This window comes from Pinus tabuliformis, chromosome 6 (assembly GCF_031772625.1).
Source record: "Pinus tabuliformis cultivar Carrire ecotype Pingquan chromosome 6, CPIR1, whole genome shotgun sequence".
In the NCBI taxonomy this organism is placed as follows: Eukaryota; Viridiplantae; Streptophyta; class Pinopsida; order Pinales; family Pinaceae; genus Pinus; species Pinus tabuliformis.
Genome location: NC_142292.1, coordinates 1,685,403,461 through 1,685,429,729, shown reverse-complemented (window position 1 = coordinate 1,685,429,729; position 26,269 = coordinate 1,685,403,461). Strand labels below are relative to the sequence as shown.

The window sequence follows — 26,269 nt, the reverse complement described above, 5'->3', positions numbered from 1 at the left end:
CACTTTCCACTTATCATTGCAATCATATGGGTACATGCCTCTCAACAACATGGGTCTTAACATCACTTAAAGAAAATATGTCATTGACCTGGCTCCACAAAGGAAACAATACTAATTCTTTATAGCTATTATATGCTTCACAACGCAAATCAAAATACTATTCAATTGCCTTAAGCCTAAAATCAATTTTTCATTTACAAAAAATATTTAAGGATCTATTTCTCTTCTACTTTAGAGGTTGGACATTTTTTAAAATATGTATTTCTAAAAAGCAAAAACAACTTCAAAACCTACCCTTATAATCTAATATTATATTATTTGTATATGGTATTTTTTTTAAATACATCATAGATCTAGGAGGAAAAATTAAAACCTTAACCCTAAAATGAAAAACTTGTCTACATATGCCTTCCTTCCCTCGTAAAACACACATTCCACGAAATATAGCTAGCACTGGGATTGTCTATTCAAGTTTACTTTCCAGCACTAATGATTATGTGCCCCCCCAACTCTATAGTTCACTAACAATGTCACTTAGCTTCCTGAGATCTTCCCAAGCAAGAATATAGACCTATAATATTATTTTTTATTTTCACTTTAAAAATTTAAAGACAAATATCATTTTCCAAAAACAAAAATTATTTTTCAAACCCACTTTTTCTTATAATATTATTTTTTAGTTTCATCTTAAAAAATACAAATATTACTTTTAAAACTTACTTTTGACGTCCTCATTTCCTATTGTGACAATCTCATTTATTCACATCTTTGAGACTTATTGTTGTTAGCCATGGTTGCTCATTTGTATGTGGATAAAGTTATTTTGAGACCAAAAATGCATAACATTACAAATATATGTTAGTACACAAATTACAATATTGCTTATGTAACTAGTTATATTTTATTTAATTTTTTATTTTTCTAGTGTTGTGTTTTGAATCACATTATTGATTTTCACACTACAACTAACCTTATATTTACCCTGTGAATCTTCCTAGAGAATTAATTTTATTGTTATGGACCCATCTAACCTCTAAAGTTTTAATTAAAACTTTTTTTTGTTTAATGTTTTTTATTATTATCTTAAAAAAAATCCATGATTCATTTTTTTTATCTCACATGGAGTTTCACTTTCATTTTTCGTGTCTCACGTGGAGCTTTACTTTCCTATCATTTTTGTTGATTCTTGTTGCACCCTAATAGTAGTATACTATATCATCATACCACTACAATGAGATTGTGGAATCATCATTTTTTTAACACAAATGGTTAGATTGACTATTAAGTTTGCACCTGAATGCAACAAAATACTCCTGAAATCTTTACATTACTTTTCCATTCACCATATCCTTCAGAGGAGGATTGAAATCTATTTCCAAAAATTTTAGTGGAGTTTCTACTATTGTAAGCATTCTACATACATAAGCCTTGCAGAAGTAATCTAACAAAAGGACGAATCTACAAAAAGAGGACATGATCAAAATGGAGAGGGGTGATCTAGAGGGAGCCTATTTAAATCAAAGTGAGTGTTGGTAGGTGATTGTATTGTATTGTTGGAGATTTGAACCTATCTAGTCTCATGTTGCGTCTGCATTTCTCAAACCTACCTACGTAGAGCATCCAGTTCATCCTCTTGTCACTACATTGTTTCTTTGAGTGTTTGGAGCTCTTCCAAGAGAAATGTGACAATATTCATTTGTTGATGTATTTTCCATTACAAATCCATATTTTCGATGTGGAGAACATCAAAGTGTTGAGGGAAATCTTTACAAATGTTGCTACCATCACCTATAGTTTGAGTTCCTTTCCGGGGAGCCATTAATCATGTATGGGGAGGGGAGGCCAAAATTCAGGATAGATAGGGAACAAAGGATTCCAAACACTAAAAAGGATATGAGAAGGGGTGGTATACCCAATGACCAAAATGGTTTCTAAGAAGTATGAAAGAGGAAACTTTAAATTTCTCAAGATTTCAGGAAAAGAGCCAAAGAGTACGACGTGATGTCAGGATAGGAAGCACAAGAGTGTGGGATCAAGACATTTCCAAAATTGCAAGCAGAACATCAAAGAGCGATCAGAATCAAATATGAAAATCATTAAGAGGATTATAAAAAACCTGAGAATATACTGAAAATCATGTTGTCCTAGGAGATATCTGGAGGAACAGTTCCAGAGGCCAATTACCTTGCCACAACCAAGACGATAGAGGACCCTTGCTTCCCAATCAAATAGAAAAATCCATTGTGCCTCAAAGGAGTTAGGGAATTCGTCACAGGTAGACATGGGAAGAGTCTTATTGTTTAGTTTCTCCCAAGAAGCAAACCACGCTCCAAAGGGACCAATCACACTTGCACAAGCTAGATTTAAGAGGGGGTGTGCAGCCTTGACCAGTAGAGAAGCCCACAACTGTCTAAATTTAACTAAGAGGCTCATAACAACCCCCTCAATCTTGTGAGAGTTTCTCTTCGCTAAATTTTCCAATACTCAAATCATATTCCTGAAGAATTCCCAAAGCACGTCATATAGCATAATTGACAGCAAGATTAGCCACCCCTTGCATAGGGGAAAATGTCCAAATCTATTGCAAGTTGGGCCACCATGAAAGGAGATAACAAATCCATCCAACTTTCCCCATAAATTTAGTCTCAGGATCAAGGGAATCACACGTTGTAACAAGCTTATCACCATTTAATTTCATAATATCCCACTTCTCTGGAGCTATCCAAGTTTTAATTACTTGATCGGCTCATTGCTTGTCGTATTGTCTAGCTGCAAGAGTTAACACATGCGAGCATGTTGATTTGTGAAACTTTGCATGGCTTGCACACTCACGGCCTGTCGTGCCACCCCTATTACAATGCCCCCTCATTGAACCATAAACTATACCATTATTATCAAATTGCAAGGTGATGAGACTTTGAAGGGGGGTAGGAATATGAGAAGGATTCTCCTTTATACTTGGTGGGCATGCAACCTTAATACACTTCATAGAGACTAATATTGGTAAGGGTATAGTTATGGAATACTTTGCCATCCAATTAATTCATTGATAGAATCTTACCTACTTTTAGTAGGCACGTTATGTTTGCTTGTTTTTCAACAACATTTTGAGATCTAAGAACATGAAAAAAGGCCTTAGCATGAAAGTGGCCCAAGATGCCCTTGATTCTATGAAGAAGTTGAGTCATATTATTGTCCTTAGGGAAGGAGTCTCTGTATAAGTACTAAATGGTAAGGAGAGAGTCTCCCACTATAATGATCTTGGTAAGATTCATTTCTTTAACTAACTTAAGCCCCAGCAGGAGAGAGTATAATTTTTCTTAGGCGTTGGTCTGTTTTCCTAACCCCCGAGAGTACTGCAACACTTGATTTCCTTTGGGGTTGAAGATAACCCCTCCCCCTCCTACCACCCCTAAGATTGTGGAATCGTCATTAGTAAAGATGCCATCATGATTTAAATTATCATCTCATCACTCATTTATCATTCAAAAGGATCATGCATAAGTTTTTTCAGGCAAGTTGTAACAAAAACTTCTTGTAATCACATTGTTATGATTATGCTAAGTTACTTAGAGTCGCCTTCTTGGTAACTTTTTTAAAACCAAAATGAGAATTTTGTATTTATATGCAAGTTTGCACCTGGATCACAACAAATACATCAAATGGTACATAATTATATCTTCAACAACAAAAAATGCGAGCTCTTATCCAACAAAATTACAATTTTCTCTCGAGGTACTCCAAACTAAACAAAAAACGAGGTTGTGCATGTATGTACCTTATAGCATTTACCCACGAAAAAATAAAATTTATATGTCATATTATAACTGATTGATAATGCAATCTTTCATAATTGTGCAATGTCAATCCATTTAACTCGAAGGAATAGGAGAAAGCCTAATTACACCATTGATTTTTAAATATCTCAATCTTTATTTACACTTTTCATTAGCACATAAGTTTGCATCTTTATTGAGATCACGAATGTTGAAATGTATAACTAAGTTTGGTCTTCATAATGTCTATTGCAATCATGATTTTATATTGATATTAAAGAGAAAAAAAATTATTATTGTCATTCTTGATGCATGGGTTTCAAGCTCAAGATAAACTTATTTATAGGTCAAGCACCCATTGAGTGCTTCCAGGTTTTTCATAGAGTTATGAATTCAAAAGAGTCATTCTCATACACGTAAGACCCCTTTGGGAATGTTGTATCTTGTAAAAGAAAGAAATTGTAAAGTCAAAAGTATCATAAATACCCTTCAAGACCTTGTCAAACAAGTCGGCCTACAATAAGGATCAAGTCGGCCTCATGGACAGCGATTTGACCTCCTAAGAAGCCTATATATAAGAGACATCGACCTCATTTAAGAATCAATCAATCAAGCAACAAGAATTTCGATTAAGCAAGAAAGAGAAGATTTAAAAGAGAGAAGGGAAGGAGGACTAGAAGAAGGAAAGGAACGAAGTCTTTGAAAGTTGTTTTTGGGCTATCATCTCCTCACACGTGCAAAGATTAGGGCTACATCACTACAACAAGATCAAATTGTAGAAAGAAGCTAAGTTAGGGCACCAAAAGGTCTACTTTGCAAGTCGAGTTCCAAAGAAGGAAGAACCAAGTCAAGCGAAGGAGAAGCAAGAAATCACCATCTTTTCCACACATACAAGAGCTAGGGTTTTCATAGTGGCCGAAAATTGTAGTCAAGAAGTTGTTGGGGTCAAAGTTGTTACAAAAGTTGTTGGAAGCTGTGAAAGTTGACATGGTCTTGGAGAGGTCTTTGTCAAGGGTCATAGGTCTTCGAATTTGTCATTTGAAGTTTTATAAGAAGAGTTCCTGTGGATTTTCCTCTCAAAAGGAGAGGTTTTGGCCATGACTTACAGCCTACATCTTGTGTCTTCTTATCTTATTATTCTTCATTGTTTGGTAGTGGTTTGATGATAAAAAACACAATAATAATCAAGTGAAAGAAAAAGCTAATCAAGTTAATTAAAAATACATCACAAGCAGTTACCAAAGTAAGAGAAATCATCTAATTAAGTTAACCCTAGATTTCTCAACATGGAATCAGAACTAAGGTGACAACAACAATGAAAGGCAGCTTGAAGAAGGATACCTAAGGGCCAAGTGCAAGAAGATCATCAAGAAAGACTAATCAACTCATCATCATGAACGAAGGAATTAATGAGCATCAAAGAGGACTACCCGTCCCATCTCAAGGATCATATCATCGAGAAGGATCAACACTTTATGGAAGAAGAAGACCTCAAAAACCCTGGCTCATTCAAAGATGGATTCTACACTTGAAGCATTATTGGGAAGCTCACACATTCTACAAATAATTATTCAAGGAAGCAAACATAAGCATTGCCATCATCATCAACGGAATCAAGACTATCTCCCTCTCTTCAAAAGAAAACATTGTCATCTTTGACAAAAGAATACATCTTCAAGAAATAAATCATCATCAAGAAGGGATCTTCAATTATCAACATCGTCAAGAAGGCATCAAGTTGAAAATATCATTTTCAAAAAGAGCATCTTCACTTGACAAGTATTTTCTATTTATGTCTGAATTCGCTATCAACATGACTTCATTTTGCAAGGAGAGCAACAAACTGGTTGGGTCACCAAATTTCCTTGCATGGAAAAAGATGACAGATTTGATCCTCATAGAGAATGAAGTTATTGAATATGTTATGGGTTCAATCTCCAAACAATCTCAAGAGCAAGCTCAAGCACTATAGAAGTATATGAAAGGCGAAATAAGGACTCAAAAAATCATCATAGAATCAATCAAGGATTCCCTCATCCCTTGTGTAGCAAAGCTAGAGAAATTGAAAGATATTTATGAAAATTTAGTAGAATTGTTTTTCATACGCACTATAGGGGAAGTTATATCATTGAGATCCAAACTACAAAAGATGAAGATATCAAAGGAAGAAGGGGTAGCCCCATTCCTTATGAGGGTATCTCAAATAAGAGATCAACTACAAAAGCTAGAGGAAATAATGTCTGATAAAGAAGACCACTATTATGCTCAGTGCACTACCTGATGCATGAGGCACCTTTGTATCAAGTATCTACGAAAAAAAAGGAAGCCACTCCATTCAATGAACTTTGGTCATTATGAAAAATTGAAGAAACTAGGTTAAAGGCAAAGAGCGATGTTGGATCAAATGAACAAGGTCAAGCACATACTACCATGGCTAGAAAGAAAGGAAAGTTTGGAAAGTTTGGTCCTCCGAAAAAGAAGAAGTTTGACATGTCAAAGATTCAATGTTACGAATGTAATGAATATGGGCACTTAAGAGGAATTGTTCTAAACTCAAAAATAATAAGAAAAGAAAAGACAAACGAAGCCCATATCACCAAAGAAGTGGAAGAACTTGAAAAGAAGAAGTCAAAGGAGGAGGAAGTGAAAGACCTTTATTATGAATGAAATAACCTCCTCCACTGTCTCTATAAGAAGATAGTAGTCAAGATGGAAAGCATCAGAAGTATGATAGGATGCATTATCGATAAGATAGAAATGACATCATCATAAAAGCATAATATAGCCGAAGTTGAAATCTATATAAAGCAATGATCATGATAAAAAGGAAGTGGCTCATGGTATCTTCATTGAAAGCATGAAAAGACCACTGAAATAGTAGTATATATGGTTGGACGAATTCATCTAGGAAGATAAAAGATAAAAAGAGGTCATCATACATCATCATTATTAGAACGGAGCATTTGCGGAATGGGGAAGATCAAGATCCTCCACTAGAATCTTTATAAGAAGGTTCACCTCTACGTAGAAGAAGCAAGTGCCTCGCAAATAGTCCACCTTGTGTGGGATCCACTAGTAAGGTATGATGACGAAGATGTGCATCATGTTGAGTTGGTTGAAGTACTTCCATCTTCAAGCAAGAAAAGGTCATTGTTGAAGGAAATCTAGATGACCAAAAGGGAAGAGGTATGCATATATTTGATAGATAAACTCATGGCATCATATAGTTGCAAATAGCATGGTTGAATGCTCTATCTCATGAACATGATCGAAGAAGGATATATTCCATTAGAATGATGCATGAAGGCATGTAGACAATGTACCTTGAACTCTTATACATATTGATAAGATGAAATCAACATAATATAACCTCATATAGAATATGATGTGGTTGACAATCATGGTTCCTATGTTGAAAGAATCATGTAAAGCAAATCCTGAGGAAAGCAATATGTGAAAAAGACAAAAGGAGTTTGTAGAAGATGTGTAAGTGATCAACATCTAATATCTAAGAGGATTTACTGTGACATCTCCACAAAGAAGGTACGAAGACACTAATATGTATGATGGAAAAAGAAAACCTTGGTAATACGTATTGGAGATGGATTCATATATATGCAGGATGTTGATGTTGCAAGAAGATGTCATAACAAAAGGCCAACATAAAAAGGTAACTTTGATTTAATGTTCATTGACTTTTTAAAGCATCTGGTTGGGTTGTAACAGGGTTACCGAAAGAGGGTTGTACAAGTTTATCTACAACTAAGATTGAATGGAAAATCTAAAATTTATGATGACTTGGAAAAGGTAGTTGTATGAAGGACAGCCAGATGTGGACTAATAGGTCACTTCCTGATGAAGAGAAGGATGACATGACTATTAATTCAACACTATGTTTCATTGAAGGGAAGAATAAGATGGTCAATGCCCTACAAAGAAGTAATGAAGAAGTTCATGACATGATGCCGAAAGAAGAGCAGTACAAGCAGATAGTACCATGATCTCCACCATAGAGCAGATAATTGTTGTTGGAAACAAAACCTTCGTTGACAGGGAGTTAGGCAAGTCCCTCGTTAAGAGGGAGCTTGGGAATATTCCTTTTATAGGTATGTGTAGATCCTCCCTAGTTGAGAGAAAGATAGACACATCATTCTTGTCTTCATGTTATGAAAAAATAATGGGGTGTTCGGTAAGCATCTGAGATTGATTTTGATACTCTTTAAGGAAGTGGTAGGGCATCGAATAGGCAAGAGCAGTCGAAGAGGAAATTCCTTGAGGATGTGTTATTCCAAGACATAAATGGTCTCATAAGGACATACCTTGAGAACATTCGGATGGGGTATGTACCTTGAGAGATAATGATGAAAGGTATCTATTAGCCATTGTCTCGCCAATGTTGTGCTCTAGTCTTATGGAGAGATAGAGTTGTTAGTCAAGGCCTTGTTATGTGGCATTGTTGGTTGATATGATGAGATGCATTGATATAAGCTAAGAAAATAACTTATGAGATAGCTTACCAATTTGACTCTTCTTATGAGAATTCTTCAGTATGAGAAAGTTGAAGTATTGTGTATGGATTATGAATACCTCCCTAGTTAAGAGGGAGTTTTATGCTCAAGATAAAATTATTTATACGCCAAACACCCCTTCGAGAATGTTGTATCTTGTAAAGAATTTTTTTGTAAAGTCAATAGTGTCATAAATACCCTCCAAGACCTTGTCAAACAAGTCAACATACAAGAAAGATCAAGTCAACGTCTTGGACAACAATTCGACCTCCTACGAAGCCTATATATAAGAGACATCGACCACACTTAAGAATCAATCAATCAAGCAACAAGAATTATGATGAAGCAAGAAAGAGAAGACTTGAAAGAGCGAAGAGGAGGACAAGAAAAGAAATGAAGTCTTTGAAAGTTGTTTTTGGGCTATCATCTCCCCACACGTGCGAAGATTAGAGCTACATCACTACAGCAAGATCAAATTGCAAAAAGGAGAGAGTTAAGGCAACAAAAGGTCTATTTTGCAAGTCGAGTTCCAAAGGAAGAACCACGTCAAGCAAAGGAGAAGGAAGGAAGAAATTGCCATCTTTTCCACACATGCAAGAGCTAGGGTTTTTGCAGTAGCCGAAAACTGCAATCAAGAAATTGTTGGAGTCGAAGTTGTTGGAGAAATTGTTGGAGTCAAAGTTCTTGGAGAAGTTGTTGGGGTCAAAGTTGTTAGAAAAATTGTTGGAAGTTGTGAAAGTTGACTTGATCTTAGAGGGGTCTTTGTCAAGGGTCATAGTTCTTGGAATTCGTCATTTAAATTTCTATAAGAGGAGTTCTTGTGAGTTTTCCTCTCAAAATGAGAGGTTTTGGCCCTGGCTTATAGCCTACATCTTGTGTCATCTTGTCCTATTATTCTTCACTGTTTGGTAGTTGTTTGATTATAGAAAACACAATAATAATCAAGTGAAAGAAGAAGTTAATCAAATTTAGTAAAAATACATCACGAGCAGTTATTGTCAGACCAGGCAGTAACTCTCCAAATGCAGTAAAACTGATTCGTCTATTATTCCATAGGTAGGTCACTGTTATATACAATAGGAGTGATTGTTCAGTTCATCTCCCGATGACTGTTCAGATTCCTTATTTATTTACACAAAATTCCCCCAATCATGAAGATTAGGTGTCAACATTCCCCCCCTTAATCTGAAGGGATGTTGGTGAGTCCAAGCATCATTCTAAATCGTTCAAGCTTTTCCCTTCAAGTGCTATGGTGAAGATGTCTGCAATTTGCTCATTTGTAGAACAATGACGGAGATGGATTGTTTTGGCCTCAACATGATGTCGAATCAAATGATATTTAGTATTGATATGCTTTGTTCGATCATGGAACTTTGGGTTCTTGGCCAACTTTATTGCAGAGGTGTTGTCAATCATGAGTGGAGTTGATTGTACTTATTTTACCTGCAAATTTTCAAGAATTTTCCTGAGCCACACAATTTCTTTCGTTGCTTCAGCTGCTGCCACGTATTCTGCTTCTGTTGTGGAATCTGCTGGAACTGATTGTTTGCGTGATCTCCAAGAGACAGCCCCTGATCCAAGACTCATAGCATATCCTGAAATAAATACCCCAGTTTCTTATACTTGATTCCAAGGTCTTGAGTTCCCTTCAAGTACCTTAGAACTCTTTTTGCAGCAGACCAATGTCCCTCACAAGGCTTTTGCATAAACCTGGAGAGGATTCCAACAGCAAATGAAATCTCTGATCTGGTAGTAGTGAAGTAGATGAGACTTCCTACAAGTTGTCTATACTTTGTTGCATCCTCAAATTCCTTTCCTTCAATAGATGTGAGCTTTAAGTTTTGTTCCATTGGAGTAGAAAGAGGATTGCACTCTGTCATGCCAAATCTGTTTAACAAATCTCCAATGTATTTCTTTTGAAAAAGAAATATGGATTTTGGATGTTGGGTTACTTCAATGCCAAGATAGTAATGAACATAGCCCAAATCAGTCATTTCAAAACTTTTCCCCAATTCCTTCTTTATGGATGCAATGTAGATTTCATTGTTCCCTGTCAGTAAAAGATCATCTACATATACCACAAGATATACAACTGTTTTGCCAACTTTCTTGACAAATAAAGTTGCATCATCAAGATCAAAATGATTGAAGTTGAGTTTCAGAAGATGCTCAGTTAGTTTTTCATACCAGGCTCGCGGTGCTTGTTTGAGGCCATACAAGGACTTCACAAGTTTGCATACTTTATGTTCATGTCCTTTCATAGCAAATCATTTAGGCTGGGATATAAAAACATTCTCTTTTAGATCTCCATTCAAGAATGCAGTTTTTACATCCATTTGATGGACTTTCCAACCGTTTTGAGCTGCTAGTGCAAAGAGTGTCCGGATGGTGGCCCATTTTGCTGTGGGGGCAAAAGTTCCCTCATAATCGACCCCTTCCTTTTGTGCAAAACCTTTTGCCACACGCCTAACTTTGTGCTTGTCAAGTGAGCCATCAACTTTGTACTTGTTCTTGTAGACCCACTTGCAGCCTATTGGTTTGGTTCCAAATGGAGGATCAACCAGCTTCCAAGTGCCATTCTTTATGAGGGCATCATACTCCTTTTGCATCGCTTCTTTCCATTCATCATGAGAAGCAGCTTCTTTGAAGGAAGTTGGTTCAAAATCTGTAGACAAGTTCAATTCACAATCATAAGTAACATCCATATCAACAAGTGAATTAGAATCATCTACATCACCTCCATTTTGTCGGTTTGAATTTCTGGTTCCTATTTTTCCAATTTCATCAGGATGAACACTTTCAAGTGTCTTTGTCAGCCACTTTGGGGGACCTTTCTGAGATGGTCCAGGCTGCTCTGTTGATTGAGTTGGGATTGAATCAAGATTGAGTCTCCCAATTCTATCAATTACATCACTTAAAGCATCATCCGTTGTTGGAGTTTCAGTCGGGGGAGAGTGTTCTTCGGAAGAAGATTCCACATGTTGATCTAGTATAGGAATCCCCCTTTAAGATGTGGAATCTAAATTCTTGAAATGATTTCGTTTTTGCGAATCTATCCAAGCGATCAAGTTGCCGCTCAACAACATTGTCAGATTTGGATGATTCAAGAAAAATTACATCTCTAGATACAACAAACTTTTTATTTACTTCATCATAGAGGCGGTATGCTTTGGAGGTGTTTGAATACCCCAAGAAGATACACTTACGACTTCTAGCACCAAGTTTGTTTCTATGTACCTTTGGTATCAAAGCATAACAGGTGGAACCAAAGATCCTAAGATGTTTTATCGAAAGAACATGTCCATACCACAATTCATAAGGAGTCTTGTTTCTTATAGCATTAGATGGACATCTATTCTTTATATATGCAGCACACAGAACAGCATCAACCCAAAACATTATCTTTACATTTTTGAAGAAAAGCATGGATCGTACCATATTCAAGATTGTTCTATTCATTCTTTCAGCTACACCATTTTGTTTAAGCATGATTGTGCCAAGCTCTGATGGCTTGATTTTTGACTAATCTGCAAAGTATACTGCTCCATCAACATTGTCAGTGAAATATTCAAAAAACTCTTTTCTATGAGTCATGTGACAGGTTGCTCCTGAATCAAGCAACCAATCATTTTTCAAAGAAGCAAGTGAAGCATTAAACAAATCTTCATTTACTCCAATGTTACATTATGCCTCAATATAGTGAGCGGATTCAGGTGCTTTACCTTTGTCTGTATCATCAGTTTTACCTTTCTACTGGTTTCTTTTCTGCTCAATTTTGTCCCATAGTAGCTTGCATGTAGAAGCATCATGTGATCCATTTCTTTTGCAGGAATGCAATGCAGATCTGCCTTTTCTCCTTGAGAATGTCTGCCCCCCTGCCTCTGAAATATCTTCCTCTTCCTCTTCGTCCACCTCTTCCTCTTGTAGAGTCTTGAGCAGGATGCTTTTCTTTATGAGCAAGGCACACAGTCTCTTCAGAAGATTCAAGGGTTGTCTTCTTTCCGAAATCTTTCTCTCTTTCAGCAAACTCTTCATTCATAGATGTTGCGATTAAAGCATAGGCTTTATTGTTTTTCTTTTCCCAAATGACAAGATCTTTGTCTGAGTTAGGTTGTACTGGGTCATTGTCTCCTTCTCCGATACACACTCCTTTCCACAACTCATTGAAGATGAGGGTGTGTTTTATCATCCGGGACCATTCAGGATAGTTCTCCTTGCCAGTGAGAACTATTCCTACCATAGAGATGATTGAATGCATTCTGTAAAAAAATACTTCTGCTGATAGAAAAAAATACTTCTGCTGATATACAGTGAAATTGTTCTCAAAAATTTCTGTGGGAAACGATTTTGGTTGTTTAATTCATATCACAATCAATAATCAATCATTCACCGTGAGCTCTACAAAGTTGGAGCAGCAACGGCATCAACCGCGAGCTCTACAAAGTTGGAGCAGCAACGGCATTACAATTTCAAGCTCTGATGGCAGACATCTCATGTAATCTGAGAATGTTTTAAACAAAACATTAAACATCTATATTCTATAGTTGTTGCTTAGGCCACGCAGCAAGACTTCCTTCCAAAGTGCTTGACAGCGTTAGAACATATGGCAGCTTTAAAAAAAAATATGGAACAGCCTTAAAAACTTATGGGACAGCGTTAAAAATACATATGGTATTAATCATATCAGCGTTCCAACATAGCATTAATATAATCAGCGTAAATACCACACCAACAGCCTTATTAAAACTGCGTAAATATGTGAACAGCTTCTAGACTTTGCATCTTCAAAACCTTCTTGACAATATTCTATTCTTCGACTAAAAATGCTCTAATAATTTGGTCACATACAGCTAAACCAGATAAAACGCCTCCATAGACTCTATTAATAATGGAAAAATCTTCTCATGGTCAATAAAGCACTGGTTATGAAAAGTTAGCAGCTCCGGGCAAGCCAATCTTACGGCCTACGCTAAGAGAAGAAGTTCGAACAGTAAGCAGTAAGCTTCAACACGCAGTAAACTTATGGGATTCCATGCAAAACGGGCAGTAAGCTTCAACACGCAAAGGAAAAGAAAACGCCCTCGGATGTTTGACGTCCCTTACTCCGAGAGTATTCCAGTGGTGGGTATCGAAGACCTCGATGGCCCTGATCAGTCGTTCAAAGGAATGAGGCTCCTAGATCATCTGCTCAAGCACATGGCAGACACCGTCATAATGCGTTTTAGGCGCCGTCAGGGGTCATGGAATATTGGCTTGAGCCGACAGGGCTTATGGAGATAAGAAAGCAGGTCGGTATTGAAGATCTTGCGTGGGTTCCTCAGTTGAAAGCCTGGGATGGTCACGATACCACAACGCTGGGCAAAGAAAAAAAAATTGGTAAGACAGAGGCGAGGTGAATCCGGCGACTCCTGCTCCACTTCTGGAAGACTGAGAGACGTTACAATCATGCAAAAAATCGTGCGAACTGTTAGAGGGCGGACTGGTCTATGTGCAGCGTTTAGACAGTGGCAGTGACTGTGGAGGGAATAGAGGGACAGAGATCCCACCAGTGGACAGACTACATGAAACTAGCAGAAGGGAGTTACAAGACTATGCCAAAAACGGAGCTGGCTCTGATACCATGTCAGACCAAGCAGAAACTCTCCAAATGCAGTAAAACTGATTCGTCTATTATTCCATAGGTAGGTCACTGTTATATACAATAGGAGTGATTGTTCAGTTCATCTCCCGATGACTGTTCATATTCCTAATTTATTTATTTACACAAAATTCCCCCAATCATGAAGATTAGGTGTCAACAGTTATCAAAGTAAGAAAAATCAAATAATTATGTTGCCCCTAGATTTCTCAACAACAAAGAACATGAAAATATTCTATTGAACAAAACTATTCTACTACTTTACTGATTCTTTTCATAAGACTTTAATGTTTTGTCCTTCAAAGAGGAGGCCTTCACCAAATGTTGAATAGGGAGGGAGTCTCCCAAAATAGTGAGAGAAGCTACCTGATTTTCTTTGGCTAACTAAATCCCCTCATAGAAGGCATAAGCTTCAATTTGGTTGTTTGGGCATGTATCTTAAGCCCCATGAATGGTCTGCAACTATAACTTCCTCCGAGCCATTGGACACTCCACCCTAACCCTCTTCTGAATTTTATATGCATCTATGCTAATTTATTTCTTACTTTTTTAAAATTTCAATATTTTATTTTATTTCATAGACATGTAGCATAAAAATTGTAACAGCATTAATATATTACTTTCTATTTATTTTCCATGATTATACTGTTACATTTTTTAAATACATTTTCTAACCTCAATTTCATTTATTTTAATCTTTCATTTTTACACAAAGAGACACTCTCCAACCCAGTATGATAGAGATGTTGTAACATAACATAATGTAAAGATTTTAAATTGGTAAAATAATAACAATAATAACAAAATAAAAATAAAAAGAGAGTCTTGGTATTGAGATCAATACCATGTGGAATATAGTCAATTGAAGAGGGATATTACACCAGCCTAGATCCATCTTAACCTCAAATCTACCATGTGTCAAAACAGGTCAAATCTCTTGAGATGAAAGCTTCTTTTTAAGTGAAAAGAGATTTGAGATGTTGTAACATAACATAACGTAAAGATTTTAAATTGGTAAAATAATAATAATAATAACAAAATAAAAATAACCTTACAAAAATAAAATAAAAATAAAAAAGACTCTTGGTATTGAGATCAATACCATGTGGAATATAGCCAATTGAAGAGGGATATTAAACCAGCGTAAATCCATCTTAACCTCAAATCTAAAATGTGCCAAAAAAGGTCAAATCTCTTGAAATGTAAGCTTCTTTTAGAATGAAAAGAGATTTAATCCCTCTCAATGTTTGGTAGATCCATGGCTAAAATAAATCTATGTTAGTATTGAAGAAAAAGAGATCGCAATAAAACAGAACACAAATATCCTACTACAAAAAATATCTTGATTAACATGCATATCCTTCATTTTCTTTTCTTTTGTGATATTTCATTTATGATAAATAAATTTTATCACCATGCAAGTCATCAATGCATCTCATTCATATTACATTATGCTATACCTTATGTTTTACTTTCAATTTATTTTCATTCATATTACATTATACTGTATCTTAGGTTCTACTTTCAATTCACTTCCTTCATTTTCTTTTCTTTTGTGATATTTCATTTATGATAAATAAATTTTATCACCATGCAAGTCATCAATGCATCTCATTCATATTACATTATACTATACCTTATGTTTTACTTTCAATTTATTTTCATTCCTATTACATTATAGTGTATCTTAGGTTCTACTTTCAATTCACTTTCCATACCGAAACTAAACTCTTATGCTTATTTGATATTTGATCTTGTGATTATGCTTATTTGAACTTGTGATTATGTTTTACTTTCAATTTACTTTCATTCATATTACATTATACTATATCTTATGCAATTTACTTTCTATACCAAAACTAAACTCTTATGCTTATTTGAACTTCACCAGGCTTATTCTGCTAAATCAAATCAAATCCAATCCAATCCTTAAATTTAAAAATTACCAATAAAAATAAAAAATTTAATAACTCAATACTTCAGAGATTTAACATATCTAAGCACTCTCTCAATAACATAGCCAAGGACTTTTATTTATTTTGTCATTATATTTTTTATTATTATGCTCTATATCTCTTATTTCATTTTATGCCACCAACTACATTTTATATTATGATCTATATCTCTTAATTTCATTTTATGCCACTGCATACATTTGAGTAAAAAAGTAATGATACATTGTATTTTTATCTAAATTGTATCGTAAGATACACTCACTTCATTCGCTGCAATTTATTAAGTTAGAAAAAAATTAAAAACACAGCACAACCTCTCGTTCACAATTCTGATTCAACACTGAAAAACACTGACAGATCACATAAATTCCTAAAATATTACACCTGTTTGTGCCCTTCTTTCACTGGTCCCAAATGTTCCAAATCTCGGGGATGCCCAATTTTTTCAATGGTCCCAATTGTTCTAAATCTCTCTTTCAAAAGAGGAGCCCCACTACACAAACAAGACTCCCACATTACATAAAACTATATATGTCAAAAACCATCATGACGACCTGTTCAATCTACTTCGAAACATAAGTTCAAAATTCTACAGCATGTTGTGGCGTATCTATTTTAGGGGATCTTATTTTGCAACCCAGGTAGACCATCTTAATAAATCGATTTCAAAAATTTCGAATTTTGCAAAGAAAATGGAACAGTCTCGACTTTATTCTTTTGAGACAAATTCTGATTGTTTGTTCCCTAAATTTCCTCACAAAGATCACTGACGGAAATCGTGACATTCATCAGATTTTCTCATCTAGACACAACATCTATTTCCAACAATTATTTTTTCCCATCGGATTTTCCTACTTGGATTTTACATCCCAACATTCAGGTTTGTTGTACGAATCAACATCTCAAATATTTTATCAAACGTTCAGGTTTGTTGTCCGAATGAACATCTCAAATATTTTATCAAACATTCAGGTTTGTTGTACACGAACGAACATACAAAATATTTTACCAGAAAAAAAACCCTTCAGTTATAAATGACAAGAGATTATAGCCCCAGACATTAAAAGTTCTTGTTGTATGAATGAACATCTAAAAATATTTTACCGGGACGTGTTTTAATCATAAATGACCGGAAATTATATCGTTCATCTTGCCGTAGAGACTACAGAGTGTTTGGGGGCAAATCCAACTGCAAACAAACTGAAGTTGATGCAGCGAGGAATGAGATGTATAATCCCAAAATATTGGAAAACACTATATGACAGATCACATTAATTCATAAAATATTACACCTGGGGGTCCCCTTTTTTCACTGGTCCCAAATGTTCCAAATCTCGGGGATGCCCAATTTTTTCAATGGTCCCAATTTTTCTAAATCTCTCTTCCAAAAGAGGAGCCCCACTACACAAACAAGGCTCTCCCACATTACATAAATCTATATAACTCAAAAACACTGAAAAACACTATATGACAGATCGCATAAATTCGTAAAATATTACACCTGGGAATGCCCACCAAGACTACAGAGTGTTTGTAACTTCGTATAGATTTTACGTAGAAACAAAAAATGGAACTGCATTTGAGATGTCACAGATGAAAGCGGTAACTTTGATTTCAATAATGTCTTTGGGGGAGGTAGTGGGGTCTTAAAACGACAATGCACCAGGAACTGCATTTGAGATGTCACAGATGAAAGCGGTAACTTTGATGTCAATAATGTCTTTGGGGGAGGTAGTGGGGTCTTAAAACGACAATGCACCAAATACTTAGAATCTACAAATGCTCAACTAAATACCATCCAGAAATTTCATACACCATTTGTTACACTAAAAATGAAACCTGCAAAAGAATCTACAACTCACCCTTCAAAGAGAAACGAGATGAGAAAAGGATACACAAAAATTCATGTAGTATCAAGAGTGAGCCAATACCAACAGACTGACAACCCAGAGAAACATTATACTGAAATTAAAACCCTTGGACACATGGGAAAAAAGTCCTGTATAATAAGCCTGAACTCTCAGAACAGCTGCATCAATACACGAGGAACAAGTGCTAACTGGATGCATGCCAGCGGAGAATGGCATGCAGCAAATGCCACAACATATTGTGGAAGAATGACAACGGAGCAAGAACCAAAATGAAAATGTCATGCAGCATCGTGAATCTGTAGAATTTCACCAACTCTATTATCTCCTGTTAGTTGTAACAGTAATTTATGCCAATAGACATCCCCATTATTGAATGTTGACAGATTAATCTTTCTTTTAAATTTTAATCCAAATCTTTGTCTTAGGGTCTTAAATGATAGATGCTGGCATATTCTCGTCGTCTGCTCAACATCAATGGATGGAATTTCAAATAGTAACTCGCTTGCATCTCTAAATCCATGTTTATGATTTCACATTTACCTAATAAATACAATTATGAAATTACAATGCAAATTACCAAATAACAAATGGCATCATGTGAAAAGGCTGATCAGTGTTTATCAACCACATTTACTAATGTGGTCATGCTTGTCAAATATTAGTTAACAGTGTAATGCAGTTAAGAAACATATAGATATGTGCTATCCATCAAAACCATCATGAACACAAACATTTAGATCGGGTTGAGAAGCATATACGATATTCTTCCCACAAAGTAAAGCAGCAAGGAGAACGACACTGCAGCAAGAACCACCAAATTGCTAGATCATAGTACATACAACAAAGCAAACACATTTTTAAATGCTAGATCATACAACAAAGCAAATACATGTTTAAATTAAGTTTTACTTATGAAAGCAAGACTAGATAAGTTAGGAAACAGACCATAGGCAAGGGTGTGAAGGCAAGGGGCATATTTCAGACATCATCTTGAATTTTGAAGACCAACACTTTGCTTGGGCATTTCTAAATCAAACACTATTCAAGTTATACCAGATAAAAATATAGCAAAAATAGTGCAGCAAATGCAATCTATGGCCTGGATGTTTAACACTGAAAACTATAAAGGCAAACTGCTAACCTCAAACTTGTAATTTACCGCAACTGTATGTCCACACTCGTTTCAGTGGTACCTCTGACCAGAATCATAAATTCGACTTCCAGGATACGGTTCCCTCAAATCGTAGCTCTGAGTTCTATTGTAAGAATGTGGAGGATTGCCATAAAACTGCATTTCATCTCTGTGTGATTCATACCCTCCAGGGTAGACCTGATGGCCTTCACCAAGGCTGCTGGTACCATAGCCACGATGATCATCATGACCGAGCATTGGACCACCAGCCGTTTCGTGATATTGTTTTGAAAGAACTGGTTGTTGATGCTGCCCAACTCGTGAAAGCATCTCATGGTGAAAAAAATCTTCTCGTCTCTTGGCATGTTGTGCTCTCAAGGCTACCATCTTTGCCTGGTATTGTTCACGAATCTCTCGCGTGCGCTGCAAGTAAAAGTATCTTTTTAAAATCATATAAAGTACCAAATCCCACAAAAAATAGAATAAGAGATCGTAATAACTGCTAAAAGGCAAGAGAAACAGCAAAATCATAGGGTCAAGGATTTAAAATTTATACAATAAGACATCTTCTGGCCACTCATCACAGATGACAGTCATGAGATCAGAAAAAGCAGACCCAGACTGTTTTTGTCCTTGCCTAAATCTTACAAGTTACAAGACACAATAGACCCAGTCTTAATAACAGACCTGTAATGTTCCCGAGAAAGAGAAAGAGACGAAGTAGCCTCTCGATCCCTGTAGGCTAAAGTCCTCAATAAAGGGGAAAACCCAAAATATCCTATGTTGGGCAAGTTTTGGGGCAGCTGGGCAAAGAAAACCAAAGTTGGGGTTTGGAGTGAATTTTACTCAATATTTTAAGGAAGAGAATCCCCTCAAGGAAATCTATAAATACGAGAGGGTTGAATTCATTTGATCATCATAGAATTGGATCATTTATCTCTGTTCTCTTGAGCCTGAGGCTCTGGGGATTTTAAGACCCCTTTCTTCCTTGTCAATTTTGGTGGTGAGAGACTCCACCCTAGTTGACATATTTCTATTTTTCTCATTCTGTTCCGGACACAGGAGTTTATTTGGAAAAGGAGAAAAATCTTGCTGGTTATTGGTCTTTGTTTGGCACAGGACAACCACTCTCAAAGGGCAGCGGAACTCTTTTAATTCTTGATTTTGGCTGAGGATAATCATCTGGAGGCCAGCGAAGTTTTTCTATTTGTTTTCCCTACTTCTGCCATAGGAAGCTCTCCAAATAAATCAGTGAGTTCTGTAACAGTACGCTTATGTCCTGAGGCAGGGTTTCTGCTAGACCAAGGTTCTGTAAGGGCAAATCAAGGGAAACGACATCCATAAAGCTAAAGTAGGAGAAGCCTGAAGCTAAGACACCCTGGCTTGGGTATTCCGTAACTCATTTTCTGGAAATACAAGTCACCCCGAGGATTTTGGTGGTTTTGTTGTAGGACAAAATCCCTTCCTGTAGTCCTTCCAGAGAAGCTGAGGCTGATTTGAGGATCTACGAAGAACAGGAAGGCTTCATAGACCTCATTGTAGGTGGAACTAGACCCTGGAGGCCGAACGGAGCAGTAAATACCGAGCTGTTGTTGGAGGCAGGATTTGGTGATTGGACAGAACCCTCTCTGAAGTGAAAATCAGAATCTCAAGAAGCAGGGACTGGGCATCACATCTATCTGAGAAGAATAGTAGCACATAGACAAGTTCTGATCTGTAGTTAGCTTTCATTCTCTCTAGTCAGATTCTAATTGCATATATAGTTAGAACTCTAGAGGGATCGAATTCTGTTGGCTTCCAAAATCTAAAAAACATTTGAAATTTATGTGTACTGGCAAGATTTTCCGAACAACAATGATTTGTTTAGCTGAATAGTAATGTTATGTTGAACAGTTGACTGTGAAAGCTGAAGTTACATTCTATGTTGGAGTTGTTTATTTATGAATTGCGAAGAAAAACTATTGAATTAAACCCAACTGAGAAAGTAAACCTAGGGCAAAATTACCCTAGCACTTCACAGTGGTGTCAGAGCCGAAATACTGCCGGCTTGGATGGTAATTAAAAAAGGAACCACCGGAAGCAAATTTTTGGCAAAGGTATGCAGAGTCTTGGAGAAAGCTGGAAGAGCAGCAAGCAGAGACTTCTGGGAAGATGGAAGAGCAGCAAGCAGAAAATATCAACAGGCTGCAAGAATGGAACAGAAGATTAGAAGAATATAACAAAATGGCACATCATGTAAGAAAGCAAAAATGGGACGATTTCTGGAATAGTGGCCAGAAAAACAAACCAAGTGATACTGATCATAGGCCCAGGCCTGAAAAACAAAGTATAGGAAAAGTTTAAGCAAAGACCAAAGAAAGGACATGGTTGTATCCCCCTAAAGGGGAGTGAGGCAATCAGCCAGTATTATTTGAAGGAATGAAGATTATGATGGATTGTCCAGCCATCAAATGAAAGATGAAATATATGCTGTAACTGCCACAGCTACTGCACCCCCTGGTTATGAAAATATGAAAGATTTGGGAAAACATCGGTTGTGGAAGTGAAAATATCAGAACAGCTGTTGTTACAATCACGATTGCTTTAAGTATCTCTTCCAAGAAAAATTTCGATTGTACCTATATGTGATGTCAGAATGACACTTCATGATGAAGAAAAATTTGAAATTCAGCTTACTATGGGCTATCATGGGCATTTATCTCTGTGGAGAATACTGCACATAGAATTGCTTGTAGGTGAGAAGAGTGGACCCCTGAAGCTCACTGAAATGAGAAGGCTCAATATTGGAGATGATCCGTAATACAGAAGGGCTGCAGTGAAAAATCAGCTTGCAATATTATATGCTGTATTGCAGGAGTTTTGCATTGCATTATTAAGGGATATTGTGTTAATACAGGGAAGGTGGAAAGATGCAATCCACTTTCACCTTAAATCCAACAGTAGCTCAGGACAAGGAGCCAATGTTGGTCACACTCAGGTCCCTCCTGATGGAGAAACTGATACCAGTTGGGCGAAAACTCCTGCTATAAAATCATATGCTAGCTGGATCTTATTAAAGGAATTGGAGGGGCTGATTCAGGCTGCATATCTTTTCTCAGGATTGAACTAGAACAAGATCAGCATATTATCTGCTCTCATAATATCCTTGTGATAGATCCTAAGACGGGGAATGAAGCTGAGTTGGTGCTTGACCAAAGTTGTATCGATGGAGAACGTTTATTGTTGAGGGCTACCTCTTGCAACATACATACTCATCTGTTTAGTAACAGCCAGCTTTGCCAAGCTGAAGATGATATTATTTTGAAGCATCACGAGAATGATTCTGATATGGCATTGAGTAAGATATCAGAATATTTGCAAGAAAATACTAAATCTGATGGGCAGTGGTATGTGGCTCTTGAAATGGATGCTTTCTTCTACCTTATTCTAGGAATCTTGTTTTGTCATCTGCAATTACAGAAGGTGAAGAGGCGTTGAATCAGGGTAGTCTGACACCTACTGAAGTGTTCATCAGTCTCTGTAACAAGAGTATTTTGCAATTTTTTTCATATATTGGAAGATTGGGCCTAAATGTGTATAAAAAGGCGCTTGCTACAGCCAAAATACCGAGATCGCTTATTCCAGCATTAGATCTGCTGCTCATGGATTTTCCAAATTACGGCAACTCCACTGGGGAAGGGGCAAACTTGCAGAATCAAATTTCTGAGAATTGGATACTGCCAGCTGCAGACATCCTGAAAAGGATGCAGCAGGATTTGTCATTGCATGAGGACAAGCAATGTCCGGAAGGGGGGACTGTAATGTTCCCGAGAAATCAATTATCCACGAGACGAAGTAGCCTATCGATCCCCATAGCCTATAGTCCTCAATAAAGGGAAAAAAAACCCCAAAATATCCTAGATTCCTATGTTGGGCAAGTTTTGGGGCAACTGGGCAAAGAAACCCAAAGTTGGGGTTTGCAGTGAATTTTACTCAATATTTTAAGGAAGATAATCCCCTCAAGGAAATCTATAAATACAAGAGGGTTGAATTCATTCAATCATCATGGAATTGGATCATTTATCTCTGTTTTCTTGAGCCTAGGCTCTGAAGGTTTTAAGACCCCTTTCTCCCTTGTCAGTTTCAGTGGTGAAAGATTCCACCCTAGTTGACATATTTCTATTTTTCTCTTTCTGTTCTGGGCACAGGAATTCAATTTGGAAAAGGAGCAAAATCTTGCTGGTTCATGGTCTTTGTTTGGCACAGGAAAACCAATCTCGAAGGGCAATGGAACTCTTTTAATTCTTGATTTTGGATCAGGATAATCATCTGGAGGCTTCAAAGTTTTTCTATTTGTTTTCCCTACTTCTGCCACAGGAAGCTCTCCAAATCAGCAAGTTCTGTGACAGTACGCTTATGTCCTGATGCAAGGTTTTTGCTAGACCAAAGTTCTATAAGGGCAAAATGAGGGAAACAGCATCCTTAAAGCTAAGTCTAATGCATTCGGAGAAGCCTGAAGCTAAGACACCCTCGCTTGGGTATTCCGTAACTCATTTGCAGGAAATACAAGTCACCCCGAGGATTTTGGTGATTTTGTTGTATAGGACAAAATCCCTTCGTGTAGTACTTCCAGAGGAGCCAAGGCTGATTTGAGGATCTACGAAGAACAAGAAGGCTTAATAGACCTCGTTGTAGGTGGAACTAGACCCTGGAGGCTGAACAGAGCAGTAAAAAACGCCCTGTTGTTAGAGGCAGGATTTGGTGATTGGAAAGAAGCCTCTCTGAAGTGAAGATCAGAATCTCAACGAAGCGACTGAGCATCACGTTTATCTGAGCAGAATAGTAGCACGTAGACAAGTTCTGATCTGTAGTTAGCTTTCATTCTCTCTAGTCAGATTCTAATTGCATAATATAGTTAGAACTGTAAATGGATCGAATTCTGTTGGCTTCCAGAATCTAAAAAACATTTGAAATTTATGTGTACTGGAAACTTGGAAAGATTTTCTGAACAACAATGTATTTGTTTATTAGCTGAATAGTAATGTTGTGTTGAACAGTTGACTGTGAAAACTAAAGTTACATTCTATGTTGGAGTCGTTTATTTATGAATTGCAACGAAAAACTGTTGAGTTAAACCCAGCTGAGAAAGTAAACCTAGGTTAAAATTACCTAGCACTTCACAAGACCAGCCTAAAAAGAAAAAGATTACACATCCCTACCCTGAGAACAAACCTTTTACATGCCAATTTTCAAAATACTTGAAATAATTGCATCAGCAAACCAATCATTTTCTAAAGTATAAAGGTGAAAAACTAGCTGAGTTCCTGTGAACATAAATCTACAAAACTGAACTGATTTCTAATGCATTAAAGCAGTGCATATTGCAGAAAAAGATATTAAAAGATAAACACATTTCATATAAAAGAGTGCACACAAAACTGCATTTATCTATTGTACCCAAAAGTACTATCTATGTTGCCTGTCAAAGAAAAAGAAACTACTAGGAATAGACAGGTTTCTGATTTCCACAACCCATGCATTTCTACATAAATAAAGCAACGATGGTACAGATAAATTGGCAGTTCAATTGTTAACTCTATTTTCACAAGTCAATGGACACATCACATTGACTAAGAATGACCATAGCCTCATCACCAAGAGGGTTTGCCTAGTCGAGATTAGAGTTCCAAGTATGAACTGGAGATTAATGGAGAACAAAATTATAATGGTAGAGAAAATCATACCTCCTGGTGCCTTGCATTTTCCTCATCCTCGGCATCATTTTGATCCTTTACAAGAGCCATTACATCATCCATCAGTCTATGCTCCAATGCTTCCAATGATTTGGGTAAAGACTGATCAGCAAACCCAACATCCATTTCCTGTTTCTGGTCAGACTCCTTCAGTAGTATATTGCTACCTTCTGGTGGCATAATATCTGGCATCTGCCCATGATAGTATGGACTCGCTCCATCAAGCCCTCTAACTTTAGATGGAGAAATGTTTCCACTGCCTTGATCTGAGGAACCTCTTCCTGTGAGGGAACGCAAAAGGCGACCAATCAAAGTATAAATAGAAAATAATAGCATCAGATGGAATGGAAGGTCTAATTATGTTTGCCTTGATCTAACTGAATTCTTCAACAAAACAGTAAAAGGCACATAAAACACTAAATCTGCATTGAGCAGATTATGCTTACCTTATTCCTTAAAAATGAAGGCAAATCACAATAAAACCAACACCAAGACTATTAATGCAAAACCGAAAACAGAATCGGAATCAAACGTTCGGACACAAACAGTTCAGTAAAATAACAGAAGAAAATGACCTTTGAATGGTAACATTTTGGAGTTCTTTCTCATCTAACCTTCTTTATACAAGTGTGGTGGTACAGAATTAGTTCCATTACGAGCACCTTCCCACTTCCAGCGTCCATCTGCCTGGGAAGACCCATAACGTTGATCCATGTCGATGGGTGGGACATCTCCCATGCCTTGATAAGGCTGTGAACCAGAATTGTGCTGCAATCTCTGAGCAGCAATATGCTGCATCTGAGCAGCCACTAGTGAATTTGTGTTTGATCCACGGTTAGAACCCTGCCGACCCATGTTTTCGTCTCTATATTCCTCAACCTGTTCACCTCGTCTGTTTAAACCTCCAGATTTGGACCCCCTTGCCCTGTCAGATCTGGACGTGTTATAAAAAGCCTCACGGCCTCCACCAGGGTGACTTTCATGTTCAAACCGTCTTCCACTATCCTTCTCAAAATCCTGATTTCGTGAACCACCAGCTCCAGAAAGACGTGATTTGAAATTTTTGTCCCTTGAAGGGGTTCTTTCAGCAACTGCACGTGACCTCCGGTTTACTCCCAACGTTGTTGGACACCCCTGCCATGACAGATAGACATCATATAAATACCGTAACAGAACAAAGATTTACCACACTCGCATAATGCCACAAAATAGAAATCAATCACAAATTATAAACCTAGATAAACAAATAATATCATATATGTAGATCACTTCATCCAAAATGTACTGCCACTTAATGTGAACTTGTATGAAACAACGAAATGCAATTTACTACAGAATAGAACATTGAAGCCCAAAGGGTTAGCTCAACCAATTGTCATCAATTGTGCTGGCATTTAGCTAGATGTGTCAACAATGCCCAATTTGAATCCACCTGTGTTAGGTGCACTAACCTTATGCTGACAGATTTACTAAGCACAACATCAACAAATGTGGAGAAGCATCCCTTGGGTTCCGATGAGGCTTTCCTGAAGCCTTGGTAAAAGAGAAAAAAAAAACAATGCAACTATTGTCTTCCATTATTAGTTTAAGATTGCAACTGATCCCGAAAATGTCACTGTGATTCGAACTTCACTTCAGCCAGCCTCCCCAACTAGAT

At 36.9% G+C, this 26,269-nt stretch overlaps 1 protein-coding gene and 1 pseudogene across 5 annotated transcripts in view; one reads left to right on the top strand and one right to left on the bottom strand.

Moving 5' to 3' along the window:
* Positions 1-18,074: 18,074 nt before the first annotated feature.
* The window catches only part of LOC149265445 (uncharacterized), an 80,125-nt gene continuing 71,930 nt past the window's right edge, over positions 18,075-26,269 (bottom strand). For 2 of the 5 annotated variants that reach the window (XM_089429404.1, XM_089429417.1), the window contains 3 exons: positions 25,227-25,746; positions 24,604-24,893; positions 18,621-19,303 (listed from right to left, as the gene is read on the bottom strand). In XM_089429404.1, the coding sequence (XP_089285530.1) occupies positions 18,932-19,303; positions 24,604-24,893; positions 25,227-25,746 (1,182 nt within the window). In that variant the 3' untranslated portion in view covers positions 18,621-18,931. Of the gene's footprint in view, positions 18,570-18,620; positions 19,304-24,603; positions 24,894-25,226; positions 25,747-26,269 lie in introns of those variants that run through there. The other 3 variants (XM_089429412.1, XM_089429408.1, XM_089429411.1) reach the window with 3 other exon arrangements.
* On the top strand, positions 21,032-23,184 carry LOC149265446 (mediator of RNA polymerase II transcription subunit 14-like; annotated as a pseudogene).